Genomic DNA, 20,489 nt, shown 5'->3' with positions numbered 1-20,489 from the left:
AGAAAAACAAGCTTGGCTTTGTTCGATCCCAAAGAAACTTCTTGTTTTGTCACCACTCCGCTTGAGATGTTTTCAATCTTTTTTCTCACTTCTGAGGCGTAAACTCACCGTGGTGGGTAGCGGGGAGTGGCGCTCCAAATTAGCCTGTCTCTGTCTCATGTGGCTTTGGCCCTATAGGCTGAGACGGTTCTCAGCTAGAGAGCTGCTACCCAACCCGAGCGCCGACATGTTCGGCAGCTTATGGCCTGACGTTAAAACAACACACAGGGAAACAGAGAAGAGAAGAGCCGACCACGAGTCCCCACAACACTACAGAGCTCTGTGGTTCTGTGTTCTGTGGTGTGGGGCGAGAGGCATCATGCTTTGAGCAATCTGAGAATAAACTCCCCTCCCATTAGACAGCGGGCTTGTTCTGCCCTTAGGCCTAAAATCTAGGATCAGTTTACTCTCCCCAAAACAATTCGGGGGGGGGGGGGGGGACACAAACCTGACCTTGGATCTGATAGCAACTTCATCCTGAGAGACCCACATCAACCATCTATCACACTGCAGCAGTCATGACTAAGCTTCATTATAAGAGTCAAAATATCAGCGTAGCTCGTCCGGATGTTTGTGGGACAGATTCACTATCATTGCGCAATTAGACTTAATGAAATGCTTGACATTTGAAATAAATGTTTAGGTTTATTGGGTTATTTTCCCCTGAAGGAGAGGTGCAATGTCAATCAGTGTTAGGGTAGCTTTAGTGTGCTTGTTTCCTGCATTCAGGACTGTTCAAGTTCACTGCTGTGGAGTCGTTAAAGGGGAAATGTGGTGCTGTGTGGCTCAGTTGGTAAGCACGTGGCACTAGCAACGCCAAGGGGGGAACATAGTTAGGACACAACACCGGCGCCAATCTGTACTGAAGCCTGAGCCTGTGAGCTACAGTCTATGCTGTGAGGTACGGCGGAGCGCGATTAAAGAGCCTCCTCTAGGGCTTAACCGCAGTAACTTCAGCATGCGTGTATTTCCCTCACTGGTGGTCACCATCTCTGGTTTGGGGGAGATTCGAGGTGAGCAAGTTTGGGTAGTATCTTTTGACAATTACGACGGTGAGTGACAACAGCCTCTTGCTTTGCTTGTAACAAGGAGTCCATTGTCCTAGTCAGTGAGGCGTTTCATGTAGAACGTTTTATAGCTTGGTTATTTAGTCTTTTATTAGGATCCCCATTAGCTGTTGCTAAAGCAGCAGCCTCTCTCCCTGGGGTCCACACAAAACATGACAATAACACAGAACATTAAAAAAGACATGAACAGCTCAAGGACAGAACTACATCAATTTAAAATAGGAATAATATAACTAGAAAAGGTCCTGTACTGACAAAACACAGAGAAAAACAGAGACCTATTATACTCTAGACCTACACACAGTACATAAACATTCATATATTCCATTTACATTCAGTAGCATCTATCCGTTGCATGCATACTTACACATCAGTTTACAAGTTATCTAAGTCAGATAGGGGAGAGGCATTGTGCCGTGAGGTGATGTTTCTGATTTTTAAAGCTAATTTAGCTTCTTCCTAATTTTGATTCTTCCTAATTATGATTCTTCCTAATTTAGCTGTTTGCTTGAGTAATTTGACATGTAAGTGAGTTGTGATCATGGCTCTATATTATTTTGTGCGTTGCCTTGAATTCGTTTTTGGATCTGGGGACTGTGAAGAGACCCCTGGTAACATGTCTGGTGGGGTAAGTATGTCTGTCAGAGCTGTATTGAGATTATATACACAGACAATTTGGAATTTGGACAACTTGGAATTTTCAACACAATATTTCTCACAAAAACAAGAAGTGATGCATGCAGTCAATCTCTCCTCTACTCTGAGCCAAGAAAGACTGACATGCATACTGTTGACATTAGCCCTCTGATTACAGTGAAGGGCAAAATGTGTCGCTCTGTCCTGAGCCAGCTGCAGCTTAACTAAGTCCTTCTTTGAGGCACCTGACCATATAACTGGGTAATGTGATAAAACTAGAGCCTGCAGGACTTGTTTGGTTGAATGTGGTGTTGAAAACGCAGAGCACCTCTTCATCACGGACAGACTTCTCCCTATCTTTACAACAATAGAATCAATATGCCTTGACCATGACAGTCTAAGGTGACACCAATAACTTTACTCTCCTCCACAGCCACACCGTTCATTACCAGATTCAGCCGAGGTCTAGAACTTAGGGAACGATTTGTACCAAATACAATGCTCTTAGTTTTAGAGATGTTCAGGACCAGTTTATTAGTGGCCACCCATTCTAAAACTGACATATGGAAATTGTCATACTATGGATCATTTAGATATTTGATTTTAGGACCCCTTTAGGTATAATACAAAAAATGTAATTTTTTTTGGATAAAATAGCCCAGAGAAACGCATTGAATAACACATTCATACAGTGAGGGAAAAAAGTATTTGATCCCCTGCTGATTTTGTACGTTTGCCCACTGACAAAGAAATTATCAGTCTATAATTTTAATGGTAGGTTTATTTGAACAGTGAGAGACAGAATAACAACAACAAAAATCCAGAGAAACGCATGTCAAAAGTGTTATCAATTGATTTGCATTTTAATGAGGGAAATAAGTATTTGACCCCCTCTCAGTCAGAAAGATTTCTGGCTCCCAGGTGTCTTTTATACAGGTAACGAGCTGAGATTAGGAGCACACTCTTAAAGGGAGTGCTCCTAATCTCAGTTTGTTACCTGTATAAAAGACACCTGCCCACAGAAGCAATCAATCAATCAGATTCCAAACTCTCCACCATGGCCAAGACCAAAGAGCTCTCCAAGGATGTCAGGGACAAGATTGTAGACCTACGCAAGGCTGGAATGGCCTACAAAACCATCGCCAAGCAGCTTGGTGAGAAGGTGACAATAATAATAATAAATATAATATGCCATTTAGCAGACGCTTTTATCCAAACAGTTGGTGCGATTATTTGCAAATTGAAGAAACACAAAAGAACTGTCAATCTCCCTCAGCCTGGAGCTCCATGCAAGATCTCACCTCGTGGAGTTATTTTGCTCACGAAAGCACATATACAGGCCCGTCTGAAATTTGCCAATGAACATCTGAATGATTCAGAGGAGAACTGGGTGAAAGTGTTGTGGTCAGATGAGACCATAATCGAGCTCTTTGGCATCAACTCAACTCGCCGTGTTTGGAGGAGGAGGAATGCTGCCTATGACCACAAGAACACCATCCCCACCGTCAAACATGGAGTTGGAAACATTATGCTTTGGGGATGTTTTTCTGCTAAGGGGACAGGACAACTTCACCGCATCAAAGGGACAATGGACGGACATGTACCGTCAAATCTTGGGTGAGAACCTCCTTCCCTCAGCCAGGGCATTGAAAATGGGTCGTGGATGGGTATTCCAGCATGACAATGACCCAAAACACACGGCCAAGGCAACAAAGGAGTGGCTCAAGAAGAAGCACATTAAGGTCCTGGAGTGGCCTAGCCAGTCTCCAGACCTTAATCCCATAGAAAATCTGTGGAGGGAGCTGAAGGTTCGAGTTGCCAAACGTCAGGCTCGAAACCTTAAAGACTTGGAGAAGATCTGCAAAGAGGAGTGGGACAAAATCCCTCCTGAGATGTGTGCAAACCTGGTGGCCAACTACAAGAAACGTCTGACCTCTGTAATTGCCAACAAGGGTTTTGCCACCAAGATCAAAGTCATGTTTTGCAGAGGGGTCAAATACTTATTTCCCTCATTAAAATGAAAATCAATTTATAAAATGTTTGACTTGCGTTTTTCTGGATTTTTTTGTTGTTATTCTGTCTCTCACTGTTCAGATAAACCTACCATTAAAATTATAGACTGATCATGTTTTTGTCAGTGGGCAAACTTACAAAATCAGCAAGGAATAAAATACTTTTTTTCCCCTCACTGTAAATGGCAAAAAAGACAGTCAAAACATGTATCATAACAAACAAGGTTTGGAAGTGTTTGTCCTGTATCTAGTAGATATAAGAAAGATCAGGAAATAAATACACACACATACATATATATATATACATATATATTTACATATACAGTGGGGAGAACAAGTATTTGATACACTGCCGATTTTGCAGGTTTTCCTACTTACAAAGCATGTGGAGGTCTGTAATTTTTATCATAGGTACAAATTAATTACTTAAAAATCATACAATGTGATTTTCTGGATTTTTGTTTTAGATTCCGTCTCTCACAGTTGAAGTGTACCTATGATAAAAAATTACAGACCTCTACATGCTTTGTAAGTAGGAAAACCTGCAAAATCGGCAGTGTATCAAATACTTGTTCTCCCCACTGTGTGTGTGTGTGTATATATATATATATATATATATATATACACACACACATACATACACACACTCATATATACATATAAATATATATAAATAAATGCATATATATATATATATATATATATATATATATATATATATATATATATATACATACACACACACACACACACACACACACACACACACACACACACACACAAATATTTAACCCCTTTTTGGGGTAGGCACAAAACTACCTTCATACTTCCATAAATCTTTTTAAACTGTTAGCGGTTACCTTCAGACGAGTCCCGTGACACTTGTTGGGGTTGTAGAGGAAAACGGAGAACATCATTGTGTTCGTGAGAATCTCCCCTTTCCACAGCGGGGTCACATTAGTTTTTCCCGGGATGTCTCATGGTCTGATAAACACCGCTCTAAGCTCCGCCACCTTTCACTGCAGATGCGGAAGTGCGACATCAGCAGATGTGGTGGATTGAGACGCATCCAAAGCAAATAAACTGATATTTCTAGCTTGAACTGATGGATTTTGATGGGGATTTTTTGTATCATGTTACTTAGATTGATGCACCCGGTACGAGGCTAGCTACGACATGGCAGAGGATGTAAAGCCATAACACAATAACAGATTATGGTCAGTAATATAAAAAGCTGCACTGAAGTCTAACAAAACATATCCCACCATCTTCTTTATTATCAATTTCTTTCAACCAATCATCAGTCATTTGTGTCAGTGCAGTACATGTTGAGTGCCCTTCTCTATAAACATGCTGAAAGGCTGTTGTTAATCTGTTCAAAGAGAAGTAGCATTGTATCTGGTCAAACACCATTTTTTCCAAAAGTTTGCTAAGAGCCGGCAGCAAGCTGATTGGTCGGCTGTTAGAACCAGAAGGGCAGTTCACCATTCTCGGGTAGAGGAATGACTAGCTTCCCTTCAGGTCTGAGGACCAACACTTTCCTCTAGGCTCAGATTAAAGATATGACAAACAGGAGTGGCAATATAGTCCACTACCATCCTCAGTAGCTTTCCATCAACGTTGTCAACACTAGGTGGTTTCTCATTACTGTAGACAACACCTCAGTAGCTTTCCATCAACGTTGTCAACACCAGGTGGTTTCTCATTACTGTAGACAACACCTCAGTAGCTTTCCATCAAAGTTGTCAACACCAGGTGGTTTCTCATTACTGTAGACAACACCGAGTAGCTTTCCATCAAAGTTGTCAATACCAGGTGGTTTCTCATTACTGACGGACAACAATAGCTTTCCACACTGACTTTATAAAATTCAAAATGACAATGCTTTTCTTCCATTACTAGTTTTTTTTATGCATGTATATGATGGCTCACCGTTTGCTGTTGGCATTTCATGCCTGAGTTTGCCCACTTTACCAATTAAATAGTAATTCAAGTAATTGGCAACATCAAAAGGTTTTGTGCTGAATGAGCCATCTGAGTAAATGAAAGATGGAGTTCAATTAGTCTTTCGGCCCATAATTTCATTTAATACTCCAATGCTTTTTTCCATCATACATTTTAGTTTCATAACACAGTTTCTTATTTTCTCAATTTACAGTACCAGCCGGTCAGATGTGCAGCAAGACTTATTAGCCACCCCTTTTGCTTCATCCCTCTCAACCATACAGCTTTTCAATTCCTCATCAATCCATGGAACCGTAACAGTTTTAACAGTCAGTTTCTTAATAGGAGACAATTTCATAAATGCATCAAGTGCATACAGACCAACACGTATTTTTGACATCTTCAATATAAGAATCATTACAAAACCTTTTGTATAATCTCTTATACAATATGTTATTTTATCGTGTTACTTTTATTTTATTGTTTACTTTAGTAAATATTTTCTTAACTCTATTTTCTTAAAACTGCGTTGTTGGTTACGGGCTTGTAAGTAAGCATTTCATGGTAAGGTCTACACCTGTTGTATTCGGTGCATGTGACAAATAACATTTGATTTGATTTATACACTATTTTAGGCCCAGCTTTTGGAACCTTGGCTTTTCTGGATATAGCCACTAAATTGTGATCCCTACATCAGATGGGTGTGGATGCTGCTTTAGAGCAGAGTTCTGCAGCAGTAGTAAACATGTGATCAATACATGTGGATAATGTTGTTCCTGTTCTATTTGTAAACACTCTGGCAGGTCGATTAATAACCTGAAGCAGATTACAGGCTTTGGTTACAGTGAGCAGCTTTCTTTTTAGCAGACAGCTTAATGAAAACCAGTCAATATTCAGATCCCCCAGAAAGTAGACTGTGGTCCTCTGTAGCTCAGCTGGTAGAGCACGGCGCTTGTAACGCCAAGGTAGTGGGTTCGATCCCCGGGACCACCCATACACAAAAATGTATGCACGCATGACTGTAAGTCGCTTTGGATAAAAGCGTCTGCTAAATGGCATATTATTATATTATTATTATTAGACCTCTCCGTTTACATCACATACATTATCAAGTATTTCACACACATTATCTAGATACTGACTGTTAGCACTTGGTGGCCTAAAGCAACACCCTAAAAGAATAATCCTCTCCAAGCTTTCCAGGAATATGGCTCTGACTATATACAGCAACACCTCCCCCGTAGGCATTCCTGCCTCTTCTGTAGATGTTATATCCCTGTATCGCCACTGCTGTATCATCAAAGGAATTATCTAAGTGAGTCTCAGAGATGGCCAATATATGAATGTTATCTGATGTTAGCAAATGATTGATAAACCTTATTTCTAAGGCTACATATATTAATATGGGCTATTTTTAGCCCTTTCCTGCTTAACGTATCAGAGACATAATATATTTTAAAAAATGTATACCAAAAAAAACAAGGAAATAACATTATTCAGCAGTCAATCAGGCACTTGTAAGTGTCAGTTGGTGTGTGTTTGTGTGTGTGTGATGCAGGGCTGAAGCTACGAACCTGCAGACGTGGCTTTAAGATTCCAGTGTTAATTGTTTTTCCAGGCCATATGTTGCATGCATGTATACTCTGTGTTGACAGTCCGTATGTATCAAACCATAAATCTTGTTAATTCCTATGTTTTCAGCTAAATGTTCTACATTGGTTTTCTCCTACATTGCTAACAATGTTGCCGTTGTAGCGTAGGTTATGCCAGAGTAGTTAACATGTGTTATGATCATATATAAAAATGAAATGTGTCACAGAAACATGTACAAGGCAGTCTTAATTTCTTTTTATTTTTTAATTTTTTTATAAAGATCAGCGCTCATATTTTGGTAATACAGAATTCAAGTTTTTACATATGTGGTTCACAAAGGAATCAAACATTGAACTGAGCCAACTTCCCCCCCATCAGACAACTCTTAATAATAAAATGTATAGCTTAAATAATAAAAACGATACAGTACAAAAATAACTGGATTCATCCTGAAACTGGAGATTACAGTTTTTCTATCTTTATTTTTTATTTTTTTGAAAAAGTAACATTTTAACTTAAAAAGTGTTTTATCCTGGTTTTGCAGTGGACTGCAGCGTATAAAAGGATACATTCACTGGCACCCTGTTTTCTGCCAGAAGGCACTATAGGTTTTATACAGATGGGCATGTGGAGAGCCTATTGCGCCAGTCCTGCATCTTTAGCCATACCGTAGAAGATTCCTCTCTGGGATAAGAGTTTTGCAGGAGTGTCAAATTCAGCAACCTGTCCCTTGTCCAACACCAGCACTCTGCAAAGAAGTGAAGATGGATTAGTAGAATCTTTCAGAACTTTGTTAGGGTTCTGGAGAGAATATATGACCTAACAAACATACAATAACAGCATCTTTGATCAAAAGATGCATGCATGTATGTATGTACGTACACTGAACGAAAATATAAACGCAACATTTGAAGTGTTGGTCCCATGTTTCATGAGCTGAAATAACAAATCCCAGAAAAGTTCCATACGTACAAAAAGCTTATTTCTCTCAGATTTTGTGCACACATTTGTTTACATCCCTGTTAGTGAGCATTTCTCCTTTGCCAAGATAATCCATCCACCTGACGAATGTGGCATATCAAGAAGCTGATTAAACAGCATGATCATTACACAGGTGCACCTTGTGCTGGGGAAAATAAAAGGCCACTTGAAAATATGCAGTTTTGTTGCACAACACAATCACTGTTTCATGTCACGATTCTAATTTGCATGAATTATGTTACGGGTCTCTTGTCCATCCACCCTAGACGTTTAAAGCCACGGGGTTCGTAACAGCCACAGATGTCTCAAGTTTTGAGGGAGTGTGCAATTGGCATGCTGACTGCAGGAATGTCCACCAGAGCTGTTGCCAGAGAATGTAATTTTCAGTTCTCTACCATAAGCTGCCTCCAACATCGTTTTAGAGAATTTGGCAGTACGTCCAACTGGCCTCACAACCGCGGGGGGGGGGGGACTATTTCTGTCTGTAATAAAGCCCTTTTGTGGGGAAAAACTCATTCTGATTGGCTGGGCCTGGCTGCCAAGTGGGTGGGCCTGGCTTCCAAGTGGGTGGGCCTATGCCCTCCCAGCTCCACCCATGGCTTCACCTCTATCCAGTCATGTGAAATCCATAGATTAGGGCCAAATGAATTTATTTCAATTGACTGATTTCCTTATATGAACTATAACACAGTAAAATCTTTGACATTATTGCATGTTGCGTTTATATTTTTGTTCAGTACACGTGCGTGTCTTTGTCTGTCCGTCTGTTTGTGCATGCGTGTGCGTGTGTAATGTATTGCGCATTACCTAGTATAGTCCATGATGGTGTTGAGTCTGTGAGCAATGGTGAAGACGGTGCAGTCCTCAAACTGTGTCCTGATGGTTGACTGGATGAGGTCGTCTGTCTCTAGGTCGATGGCTGCTGTAGCTTCATCCAGGATCAGGATCCTCGTCTTCCTCAGTAGAGCCCTGGCTAAACACACCAGCTGCCTCTGGCCCACACTGAACACACACACAAATTAAATTACATTATTTTCCAGTAGAGTAAAATGTGAAAGGTACAAAAGGCTAAAAGAAAGATTCAGAAAAGGTATACATCCTTAACAGAATATCCTAATTAAGACATATTTGTTTTCCCAAATATTCTTAGTTTTGTTTTAATTCCCACCTGAATATACAGGTAAAGGCCTTCTACAGGTGCAAACGCGTGAACGCAAATGTGTCTCAAAACATGCAGCTGTTAATTGACAGGGATTATGTTACCTGAGGTTCTCTCCTCCCTCTGAACACTCCAGATCCAGTTTAGCCGGCTGGTTGCTGACAAACTTGTTGAGGTGGGACAGTTCCAGTGCGTTCCATACCTCCGCGTCACTGTACTTCTCAAAGGGGTCCAGGTTCATCCTCAGATTGCCAGAGAACAGCACTGGTTCCTGGGGAGGTAGAGAGGGTAGTGGGGGTGGAGGTGAGGACGGTGTAGGGTGAGTGTGTGTGTGTGTGTGTGTGTGTGTGTGTGTGTGTGTGTGTGTGTGTGTGTGTGTGTGTGTGTGTGTGTGTGTGTGTGTGTGAGTGAGTGTGTGTGTGTGTGAGAGTGTGTGTGTGTGTGTGTGTGTGTGAGAGTGTGAGAGTGTGTGTGTGTGTGTGTGTGTGTGTGTGTGTGTGTGTGTGTGAGTGTGTGTGTGTGAGTGTGTGTGTGTGTGTGAGTGTGTGTGTGTGTGTGTGTGAGAGTGTGTGTGTGTACCTGTGGTATGATGGTGAGTTTTGACCTCAGGTCATGCAGCCCTATCTCTGATATCTTGACCCCGTCGATGGTGATCTCTCCCCCTGCCGCCTCCAGCAGCCGAAACAGGCACAGTGTCATAGAGGACTTACCAGCCCCCGTACGACCCACGATACCTATCTGTAACACACAGGCCAACACAATGAAACACTCCAGAAAACGGCACGCTCTGTGAGCACTGTAGTTTACCAGTCTCAATTCAAAAACGCTTGTTCCAGATAGCGGCATGCTCGGTACACACATCAGCACCCGCTTGGATAAAGTAAACAGCATTTTATCTGTGTGTGAAATGTGATGGCAGGAGTACAGAGTCCTTTCATTGGGGTTAGTGTGTTAAACAAACATTTAACATGTCCTGATTGGCGTATGAAAGCAATGTTTTTCACCCCAAAATGAACATTTGCCAGGTATTTTCACGGTGTCAAGTTTCTCCGTTCATTTGCGACTGTATTTGAGGCCTTATTGCAGCGTCTACACTACCTGTCAAAAGTTTGGACACACCTACTCACTCAAGGGTTTTTTCTTTATTTTGTACAATTTTTTACATTGTAGAATAATAGTGAAGACATCAAAACTATAAAATATCACATATGGAATCATGTAGTAACCAACAAAGTGTTAAACAAATCAAAATATATTTTACATTTGTGATTCTTCAAATAGCCACCCTTTGCCGTGACGACAGCTTTGCACACTCTTGGTTTTCACGGTGTCAAGTTTCTCCGTTCATTTGCGACTGTATTCGAGGCCTTTATTGCAGCGTCTATACGCATCATGTTTAAAGTGCATGTTTTCCTCACTGGTCTACACAGTGTAAGCCTGTTGTTCTCACCTTCTCCCCTCCTCTGACGCTGAGGGTGAGGTTCTTGAGGACCAGGTCTAGTCCCTCTCTGTACCTCACGCTGTAGTCACGGAACTCTACCTTCCCCTGGGATGGCCAATCAGGCGAAGGCTTCTTGTCTTCCACCTCCCACGGGGCCTTGCAACATTCACAAACACAATTATGGCACAACCATACGCTTTATATGCACTTGCAATTTCTGCCCACATGAGTGTTGAGAAGAGACATATTTCAGAAAACGCAGTATCCTAGAAACACTAGAAACTCAATCACATGATCAGTAATAGGAGGATGCAATTGGGTAATAACTATACAGTATACTATATAGCCCAGCCAACCACATCAAAGGGAGTCCCTGTACGTACGTCATATCCTAGTTAAAGATCTCCTTCTACTTTTATTTGTCTTTTATGGTTGTGATCGTGAGTATGACTTGGCAGCCAAACAGCCAAAAATAAAAAACACACTTATGAAAAATATAACTATTTCCAGAAATCAGGTGGTCAGTAAGTAACAAACAGCGGGCAACTACACAACATTTCCACCTGTCACTTTGCCTTGTACTTCTGAGCGATTAGACCTGGTTCATTGGTTGATTTCCACCTGTAATGTCCTACCCTAGTAAAGCATTGTGTTCTGTACCTCGGTCTTGGTCTCAGAGTACTCCTTGACTCTCTCCACGGCTACGATGTTGCTCTCCAGATCTGACGTCATCCTCACCATCCAGTTCAGAGACATGGTCACCTGTTACCAGGACAACACAGTACTGTAGCATGAGTGATGCTCATGGGAGAAAACACAAGCAGCGTCATTAAGCTATCGTACATCATCATACCTGATCTCTTTAAAACACTGGATTCTATCTCAACCTAGTGTAGCAGATGAGGATCTGTGAAGGTCACTCAGCCGGTCTCCACTTGCACTGCCAGATAGCTAGCTTTTCAAGGGCACGACTGGGTAAGACGCTTCAGGAAGGCGGTCATGTGCGTTTTGCGAGGCAAGTGGTCCTTGGTTCGAGCCTCGATATGAGCCAAAATCAGGAGGAAGCTGTACTCACTAAGCAAGCAGCGTGACATCCTTTACACTAGCACAACAGAATCACAGTGGCAGGCAATGGGCACCATTTAATGGAAATCTGTATCAGACAGTTAGACGGACAGTATATATATGAACGTTCTACTGTACCAGTGGAGCGTAGGACACAGAGAGTCCCACCAGTCCAGATCTACATTGATAAGGGATATGTTCTACTGTACCAGTGGAGCGTAGGACACAGAGTCCCACCAGTCCAGATCTACATTGATAAGGGATATGTTCTACTGTACCAGTGGAGCGTAGGACACAGAGAGTCCCACCAGTCCAGATCTACATTGATAAGGGATATGTTCTACTGTACCAGTGGAGCGTAGGACACAGAGTCCCACCAGTCCAGATCTACATTGATAAGGGATATGTTATACTTTACCAGTAGAGCGTAGGACACAGAGAGTCCCACCAGTCCAGGGTTGAGCTTGTCCTTCCCGATCACAGCAAACAGAGCAGCAAACAGCACGATACAGTTCCCTATGAACTCTATACGCACCCCTAACCACCTACACACACACACACACACACACACACACACACACACACACACACACACACACACACACACAATGAACACAACACACAGTGTGTCTCTGCACAGTTGTTGCACTGTACCTGCTTATGTAACATTATAATATGCAAATATAGGCTCTATTCTGTATTAGGGCCACTTATTGTGAAGTGGGACACCACTTTGTTATGTACTTTGTGATGGAACATGTTCGTCTGTTGAGCCTTCAACATGAGCGCCAGTCAGTGGCTATGTTACAATTCTCAAAATCCAATGGACAAATGCTGTCCACTGAATGAATCCGTCATTTTGTAAAGAGAATCCTTCGGGGGCCCTTGGGTCGTTCCCATTTTGTAAAGAGAACCCTAGGGGCCCTTGGGTCGTTCCCATTTTGTAAAGAGAATCCTAAGGGCCCTTGGGTAGTTCCCAATTTGTAAAGAGAATCCTACGGGCCCTTGGGTCGTTCCCATTTTGTAAAGAGAACCCTAGGGGCCCTTGGGTCGTTACCCAGCAACTTCAGATCAGCAGGAGCCAAAAAAAAAGGAACAAGGAACGGAAGCACATTAAGACAATTGGAACACAGCCACTGTCCTCCAGAGTCCATAGTGAAAGTACAGTAGGAGAGAGACACCACCTACCTGTTGGCTACTATACCAGGGTAGTAACTCTTTTGGTTCTCATCCACCTTCATATCACTCATTAGTACAAAGTCATCGCATCTGCCGTAGGCTCTGATAACACTAGAGCCAGTGACGGTCTCAGAGAAATGGGAGTATATAGGAGACCTGCTGACCGACTCCAGACGCTTTAACTGCCGAGACGTGGCCACATAAAATCTCTACAGCCGTGGGGAAAAGAGACAAACAGCGTTACGCAGTATCTAAACACTGGGGTACAAGCTCTAATAGTAAGCAACTAGCAAGCACACACTGCAGTAACACACTATAGGAAGGTCAGGGGTCACAAAAACACCTGCAGAGTTCATTTGATAGACTTATAGAGTAATAGATTAATTTGATAGTGATTGATATAATTTATATGAATATTTAACTACCGTTTACAAGAATTATCATAATGCCAAGTCTTGAACTCTGCAGATGCTTTTTCCACCAGGCCCAAAAAGCATTCTAAGAAATAAGTATTATTTCATTTGATTATCAAATCAACTTCTAAAGCATTCAGGACTAAACACATTTGATTAAAAAACTAAAAATCAACACTTCAATTTCCATTAGTGCTTAAAATGCCATCATAATGTTGTCGGCTTTAAAACACTGTAAAACATAATTAAAAGGTAAAAACTAATTCAGGTAGAACAATTAAAAGAAGGGCCAGAAATAAACCGCCAGTGCCAGTGAGTAATAGCTTTGAAAGACAAGGAGACAGTAAATAACATATCAGATGTAAAGTACGCCATGACAAAAGCAAAAAGGACAGGAATCATATGCCGATGTTACCCATGGCAACACAGTTTACAGCGTTGGAAGTTCCAGTTAGTTAGTTTGTAGGCATTTCCAGAGGCACGTGAACACACAGAACCCTGCTTATAGTTCACCAGTAAGAACTGCAGTTTCGAATGTATCACCGGCAGAAATATATCCGTTTTCCTACCTCAGGAAACTGCTAGCTACTGTCCCATTTGCTAAAGCAAATGATGATCAAGCATAAGACCCAGTAGCCCTCAGCGAAAACATCCAAACCCAGATACAAACTAAACCATTTTTCAGGTCAGGATAATGTCATCTCTTTAGATATTTTCTGAGGTGATTTCTTGTGTGCTGCAGCTGCGTGGAGCCAGGACACACTGATCAGATCGAGACCAGTCATGTCAATTGATACTCAACATGTTCTATCATTAACCAGCAATCTGAAGCAGCCTTGTGGCTACTATCAAATGTCATCATTATGTGGGTCAAAACTCCTGACACATAAAAACCCCATACAAAAACTTGATAAAGCCAGGGAACCTTAACAAGCCAAACCATCTTAGAACATTAGTAGCAGACCAAACTGTCATTCACAACAAATAGATTCTAAATGGATATTGGATGATTTGAAGTTGAGTCACAAATAATAATGCCTATTCCTTAACACTATCACACATCCCACAGTATAAACTATCACACATCCTACACAGTATTAACTATCACACATCCTACCATATTAACTATCACACATCCTACACAGTATTAACTATCACACATCCTACAATATTAACTATCACACATCCTACACAGTATTAACTATCACACATCCTACACAGTATTAACTATCACACATCCTACAATATTAACTATCACACATCCTACACAGTATTAACTATCACACATTCTACACAGTATTAACTATCACACATCCTACCATATTAACTATCACACATCCTACCATATTAACTATCACACATCCTACCATATTAACTATCACACATCCTACCATATTAACTATCACACATCCTACCATATTAACTATCACACATCCTACCATATTAACTATCACACATCCTACCATATTAACTATCACACATCCTACCATATTAACTATCACACATCCTACCATATTAACTATCACACATCCTACCATATTAACTATCACACATCCTACCATATTAACTATCACACATCCTACCATATTAACTATCACACATCCTACAATATAAACTATCACACATCCTACCATATTAACTATCACACATCCTACCATATTAACTATCACACATCCTACCATATTAACTATCACACATCCTACCATATGAACAATCACACATCCTACCATATTAACTATCACACATCCTACCATATTAACTATCACACATCCTACAATATTAACAATCACACATCCTACAGTATGAACTATAGCTACAGAACAGCTGCTCTCCATCTACACCCCAGTAGTTTACTGCACTGATTCAGTGCATAGAATGATCATAGCGAAGCCAAGTCAATGGAATATCAAAAATAGTGTTTCTAAAGACATTTGCTGCGGTTCCAGATCCATCTACCTTGGGGGCAGTGTTAAGTAAAAGATCAGCCGTTCCACACAAACCAAACCACTAGAGAGTGGAGCCTCAGCCTGACCCTCAGCCTGACCCTCAGCCTGACCCTCAGCCTGACCCTCAGCCTGACCCTCAGCCTGACCCTCAGCCTGACCCTCAGCCTGACCCTCAGCCTGCAGACTGACCCTCAGCCTGACCCTCAGCCTGCAGACTGACCCTCAGCCTGACCCTCAGCCTGACCCTCAGCCTGACCCTCAGCCTGAGCCTGCAGACTGACCCTCAGCCTGACCCTCAGCCTGACCCTCAGCCTGACCCTCAGCCTGACCCTCAGCCTGACCCTCAGCCTGCAGACTGACCCTCAGCCTGACCCTCAGCCTGACCCTCAGCCTGACCCTCAGCCTGACCCTCAGCCTGACCCTCAGCCTGACCCTCCACTCACTAGTCTTCCTACTGCATCTACCCAGCAACCAAACCACACTACCACGACAACACTAAGACAACTACACAATGAGGAGGATTGTTAAAATCACAGAAAACTGCACATGCTGTATTAATGAGTTATGAATGAGCTATGAGTTATTAATGAGTTGTGTCCAGTTAACCTGGACCCACCAATAGAACACCATTAACAACACTATGACTAGTAGGACTAGAGGGTTGAGGACAGAGCATACGATCAGAACATTCACTGTGTACCAGAAAGTGCGCATCCATATATCAATATTGTCTGGGGTGTGCGAGTCTATGGTGTCAACATCTTTGCTGAAGCGGTTTAGGACGCGCCACGTGGGGGGGTGCTCTCGAAGAAGCCCTGGGGTCGCCCTCAGCACCCCCTGGAGCATGTAGAAGTGCATGAGCTTGGTTGCCCGCAGCTTGCTGGAAGCCATGGTCAACAGACAGTTGGCCAGCAACAGTACACCTGGCAGAGGGGGAGGGGCACAATTTCCTGGGTCAAAGGGTAAAGGCACTGTATGGAAACTCTGAAGCTAATCAATCCCCTGTAGAGTTAGACAGGAAACTCTGAAGCTAATCAATCCCCTGTAGAGTTAGACAGGAAACCCTGAAGCTAATCAATCCCCTGTATAGTTAGACAGGAAACCCTGAAGCTAATCAATCCCCTGTAGAGTTAGACAGGAAACCCTGAAGCTAATCAATCCCCTGTATAGTTAGACAGGAAACCCTGAAGCTAATCAATCCCCTGTATAGTTAGACAGGAAACTCTGAAGCTAATCAATCCCCTGTAGAGTTAGACAGGAAACCCTGAAGCTAATCAATCCCCTGTAGAGTTAGACAGGAAACCCTGAAGCTAATCAATCCCCTGTATAGTTAGACAGGAAACCCTGAAGCTAATCAATCCCCTGTATAGTTAGACAGGAAACCCTGAAGCTAATCAATCCCCTGTAGAGTTAGACAGGAAACCCTGAAGCTAATCAATCCCCTGTAGAGTTAGACAGGAAACCCTGAAGCTAATCAATCCCCTGTAGAGTTAGACAGGAAACAAAATAACCTCTAACTCCCTACTGTGTGGAGGGTAGCATCAGACTGACTACTAGTTGTCTTTCCATTCGTTAACCACCAGATGGCAGCAGCACACCAGAGCTGTCATGTTTCCTGTACGAACAGATCTAAGGCTGCGCTTATACAGGCCAAATCTGATCTTTTGTCCACTCTTTGGTCTTTTGACCAATCACATCAGATCTTTTTCAGAGCTGATCTGATTGGTCAAAAGACCAATTAGTGAAAAAAAGTTCAGAATTGGTCTGCCTGTCTAAAAGCAACCCTAAAACCCTTGCCTTTAGCTCAGTGTCTTGGGGCAACTTCATCCAACGCCACTCTATAGTATAAATCACCGTTCTCCAGTGTGTCCCTGAGAAGGATGTCGGGTGGTAAAGAACCCACAGCAGTGTTCTGAGCTCTCTGCTTGACCACCTCAGAGTCAACAAACACAACTCGGATGAACAGAAGCCTCCTTCACTACTGTATCGGCTGTGGGTGAATCAACATGGCCCACTCTGTGTGTGTGTGTGTGTGTGTGTGGGTAAAGATGGAGAGGGAGAGAGAGGAAGTGAATGCATGGTTAGGGAAGAGGAGAGGAGACAGGGAGGAGGAGAGCAAAGTCAATGGATAACAGGAACAAAAAAAGCTGAAGAGAAACAAAAAGGTCAAAGGTCACAGAAACTGCTCCACCAATCAGGGCGCTGCATGCTGCATTCAGGAACGTAAGCAACACACTGGCAAAAAATGTAAAATGAAAAGTATTAATTTGACACAATAAACTCCTATCCTCAAGAGTAGAGCAAGCAAAACTGTTAGCTCCTCGGAACAGAACCAATACCTGGACAAAGACGTATATGAAAGCCAGCGGGGCTATGACCACGGCGAAGATGGGGGTGCTGGCCACTATGACTATCATGGTGGAGAGAGAGGAGAAGAACGTCCCGAGGAACATGAGAACGGTGGAGGGCAGCGCCTCGTCGATGACGTAGATGTCCTTGGAGAATCGGTTGATGATCCTACCTATAGGGGTGGTGTCAAAGAAAGACTGGGGGGTGTGAAACTTGTTGTCCAGGAGGGCATAGTGAAGCTTCCTGGCTGCTCCGATGTTCCCCATGGCCAGGGTGAAGGAGGAGACCATGACCAGGATGCCTGAGAGGGATGGAGGGAGGGAAGGAGCAGGGAGATGAGGGTTGAGGAGGCAGTGGGTTCTGTATGTGTCCTCTCTCCTGAATGCTGAGACACCTTTCAATTCAATGTGTTACTGGAAAAGGGCCAGAGGGGTAGAGGCCAAGGTCCTCACACAAAACCAACCACTCATAGTTAGCGTCATACAGTAAAAAAGTTAAACATACACAACAATACACAACAAAACCTACAATAACAAAACCTCTCTTTGGGACAGATGACCATGAATAAATTGAATCATGTTCTAATAGCTATACACATTGAACTGTAAAGATACTTTCTTCACCATTGACGTAATCTTAAGGTTAGGATAGGTATCCTTATCCAAAGGTAATGAACAGCAGGTCTCCTCACCTTGTGCTATGCCCAGAGCAGCATACACCCCCACCCTCATGCTGACATTCTCCTGGGTCATGTTCTGAGCCGCGTCATTGGTCCATTCGCTCAGCCAGACGTTGGCTCCGATGGCGGCAGCACTCTGGCAGCCGTACAGGAAACAGATGAAGAGGGTCAGCAGAGGCCCTACTGCCTTGGCATACTCCCAGAACACCTTGACCTTCACCTGAGGAGAGGGAGGAGAGAGGGGGTCATAAAAGGTCAGAGGTCAGAGGTTGTACTGTCTTGGAATACACCTGGAACAACTTCACCTGGGGATAGGAGAGGGTAGGAGTGTAAAGTATACATCTCCATAGCTCTACTCACCCTGCCCGTCTCAGTGGTCTCTGCCTGGATGAGTTTCTCCACCTTGGGTAGTTTCTTCTCTGGGTCAGGCTCAGCATGCTTCCTCTCGCTGCACAGACGTCTCCGGACAGACCTGCTCCTTGGGTTCTCCAGGTCCCCTGAGATGACGCTGATCTGCCTGCAGGGAGGGAGGAAGTGATTGATCGGTCAATCAATCAATCGTTGTGTATATCGTAATTTCTGGCAAAATGCTTGACAGCAACTAAAGTCTAGAACCACATAGAGTCTAGAACCACATAGAATACAGCAGTTATCTATCACAGAGGGGGGGGGGGGGGTTAAACATTTCGAAGTCCCTTCAGGATTTTCCGATTCTGTGGTCGCCAAATGTTTTGCAAAATCAACAATTCCCTGCATATTATGCGAGGGCTTGCAAATTTGACAAATCTCTGCACTATTACCAGATAAAACAGTCAAATCATCGCAATATTACCAGATAAAACAGTCAAATCATCGCAATATTACCAGATAAAACAGTCAAATCATCGCAATATTACCAGATAAAACAGTCAAATCATCGCAATATTACCAGATAAAACAGTCAAATCATCGCAATATTACCAGATAAAACAATCAAATCATCGCAATATTACCAGATAAAACAGTCAAATCATCGCAATATTACCAGATAAAACAGTCAAATCATCGCAATATTACCAGATAAAACAGTCAAATCATCGCAATATTACCAGATAAAACAGTCAAATCATCGCAATATTACCAGATAAAACAGTCAAATCATCGCAATATTACCAGATAAAACAGTCAAATCATCGCACTATTACCAGATAAAACAGTCAAATCATCGCACTATTACCAGATAAAACAGTCAAATCATCGCAATATTACCAGATAAAACAGTCAAATCATCGCAATATTACCAGATAAAACAGTCAAATCATCGCAATATTACCAGATAAAACAGTCAAATCATCGCAATATTACCAGATAAAACAGTCAAATCATCGCAATATTACCAGATAAAACAGTCAAATCATCGCAATATTACCAGATAAAACAGTCAAATCATCGCAATATTACCAGATAAAACAGTCAAATCATCGCAATATTACCAGATAAAACAGTCAAATCATCGCAATATTACCAGATAAAACAGTCAAATCATCGCAATATTACCAGATAAAACAGTCAAATCATCGCAATATTACCAGATAAAAGAGTCAAATCATCGCACTATTACCAGATAAAAGAGTCAAATCATCGCAATATTACCAGATAAAACAGTCAAATCATCGCAATATTACCAGATAAAACAGTCAAATCATCGCACTATTACCAGATAAAACAGTCAAATCATCGCAATATTACCAGATAAAACAGTCAAATCATCGCAATATTACCAGATAAAACAGTCAAATCATCGCAATATTACCAGATAAAACAGTCAAATCATCGCAATATTACCAGATAAAACAGTCAAATCGTCGCAATATTACCGCATATAACTGCCCGATCACCACACTACAAAAACATGGCTTGCAATTTTGACCAAATCGGAATATCTATTGCATAAAATGGTTCAATCAAGCAACACGTCAATAAACATTTCCCCTCTTCAGTGCATTT

General features: G+C 42.2%; 1 protein-coding gene across 1 annotated transcript in view; it reads right to left on the bottom strand.

The window, feature by feature from the left end:
- Positions 1–7,526: 7,526 nt before the first annotated feature.
- The window catches only part of LOC311100588 (ATP-binding cassette sub-family C member 3-like), a 65,357-nt gene continuing 52,394 nt past the window's right edge, over positions 7,527–20,489 (bottom strand). The window contains exons 21-31 of the mRNA XM_084141510.1: positions 18,864–19,020; positions 18,516–18,723; positions 17,815–18,125; positions 13,126–13,325; positions 12,356–12,482; positions 11,533–11,634; positions 10,882–11,028; positions 10,011–10,169; positions 9,536–9,702; positions 9,080–9,274; positions 7,527–8,039 (exon numbers count right to left, since the gene is read on the bottom strand). Coding sequence (XP_083997636.1) covers positions 7,928–8,039; positions 9,080–9,274; positions 9,536–9,702; positions 10,011–10,169; positions 10,882–11,028; positions 11,533–11,634; positions 12,356–12,482; positions 13,126–13,325; positions 17,815–18,125; positions 18,516–18,723; positions 18,864–19,020 — 1,885 coding nt within the window. The 3' untranslated portion in view covers positions 7,527–7,927. The remainder of the gene's footprint in view (positions 8,040–9,079; positions 9,275–9,535; positions 9,703–10,010; positions 10,170–10,881; positions 11,029–11,532; positions 11,635–12,355; positions 12,483–13,125; positions 13,326–17,814; positions 18,126–18,515; positions 18,724–18,863; positions 19,021–20,489) is intronic.

The sequence above is a fragment of the Coregonus lavaretus genome, assembly GCF_964263955.1.
Source record: "Coregonus lavaretus genome assembly, chromosome: 1".
NCBI lineage: Eukaryota > Metazoa > Chordata > Actinopteri > Salmoniformes > Salmonidae > Coregonus > Coregonus lavaretus.
Note: the sequence above shows the minus strand (reverse complement) of the source record. Positions and strands in the feature narration are given on the sequence as shown.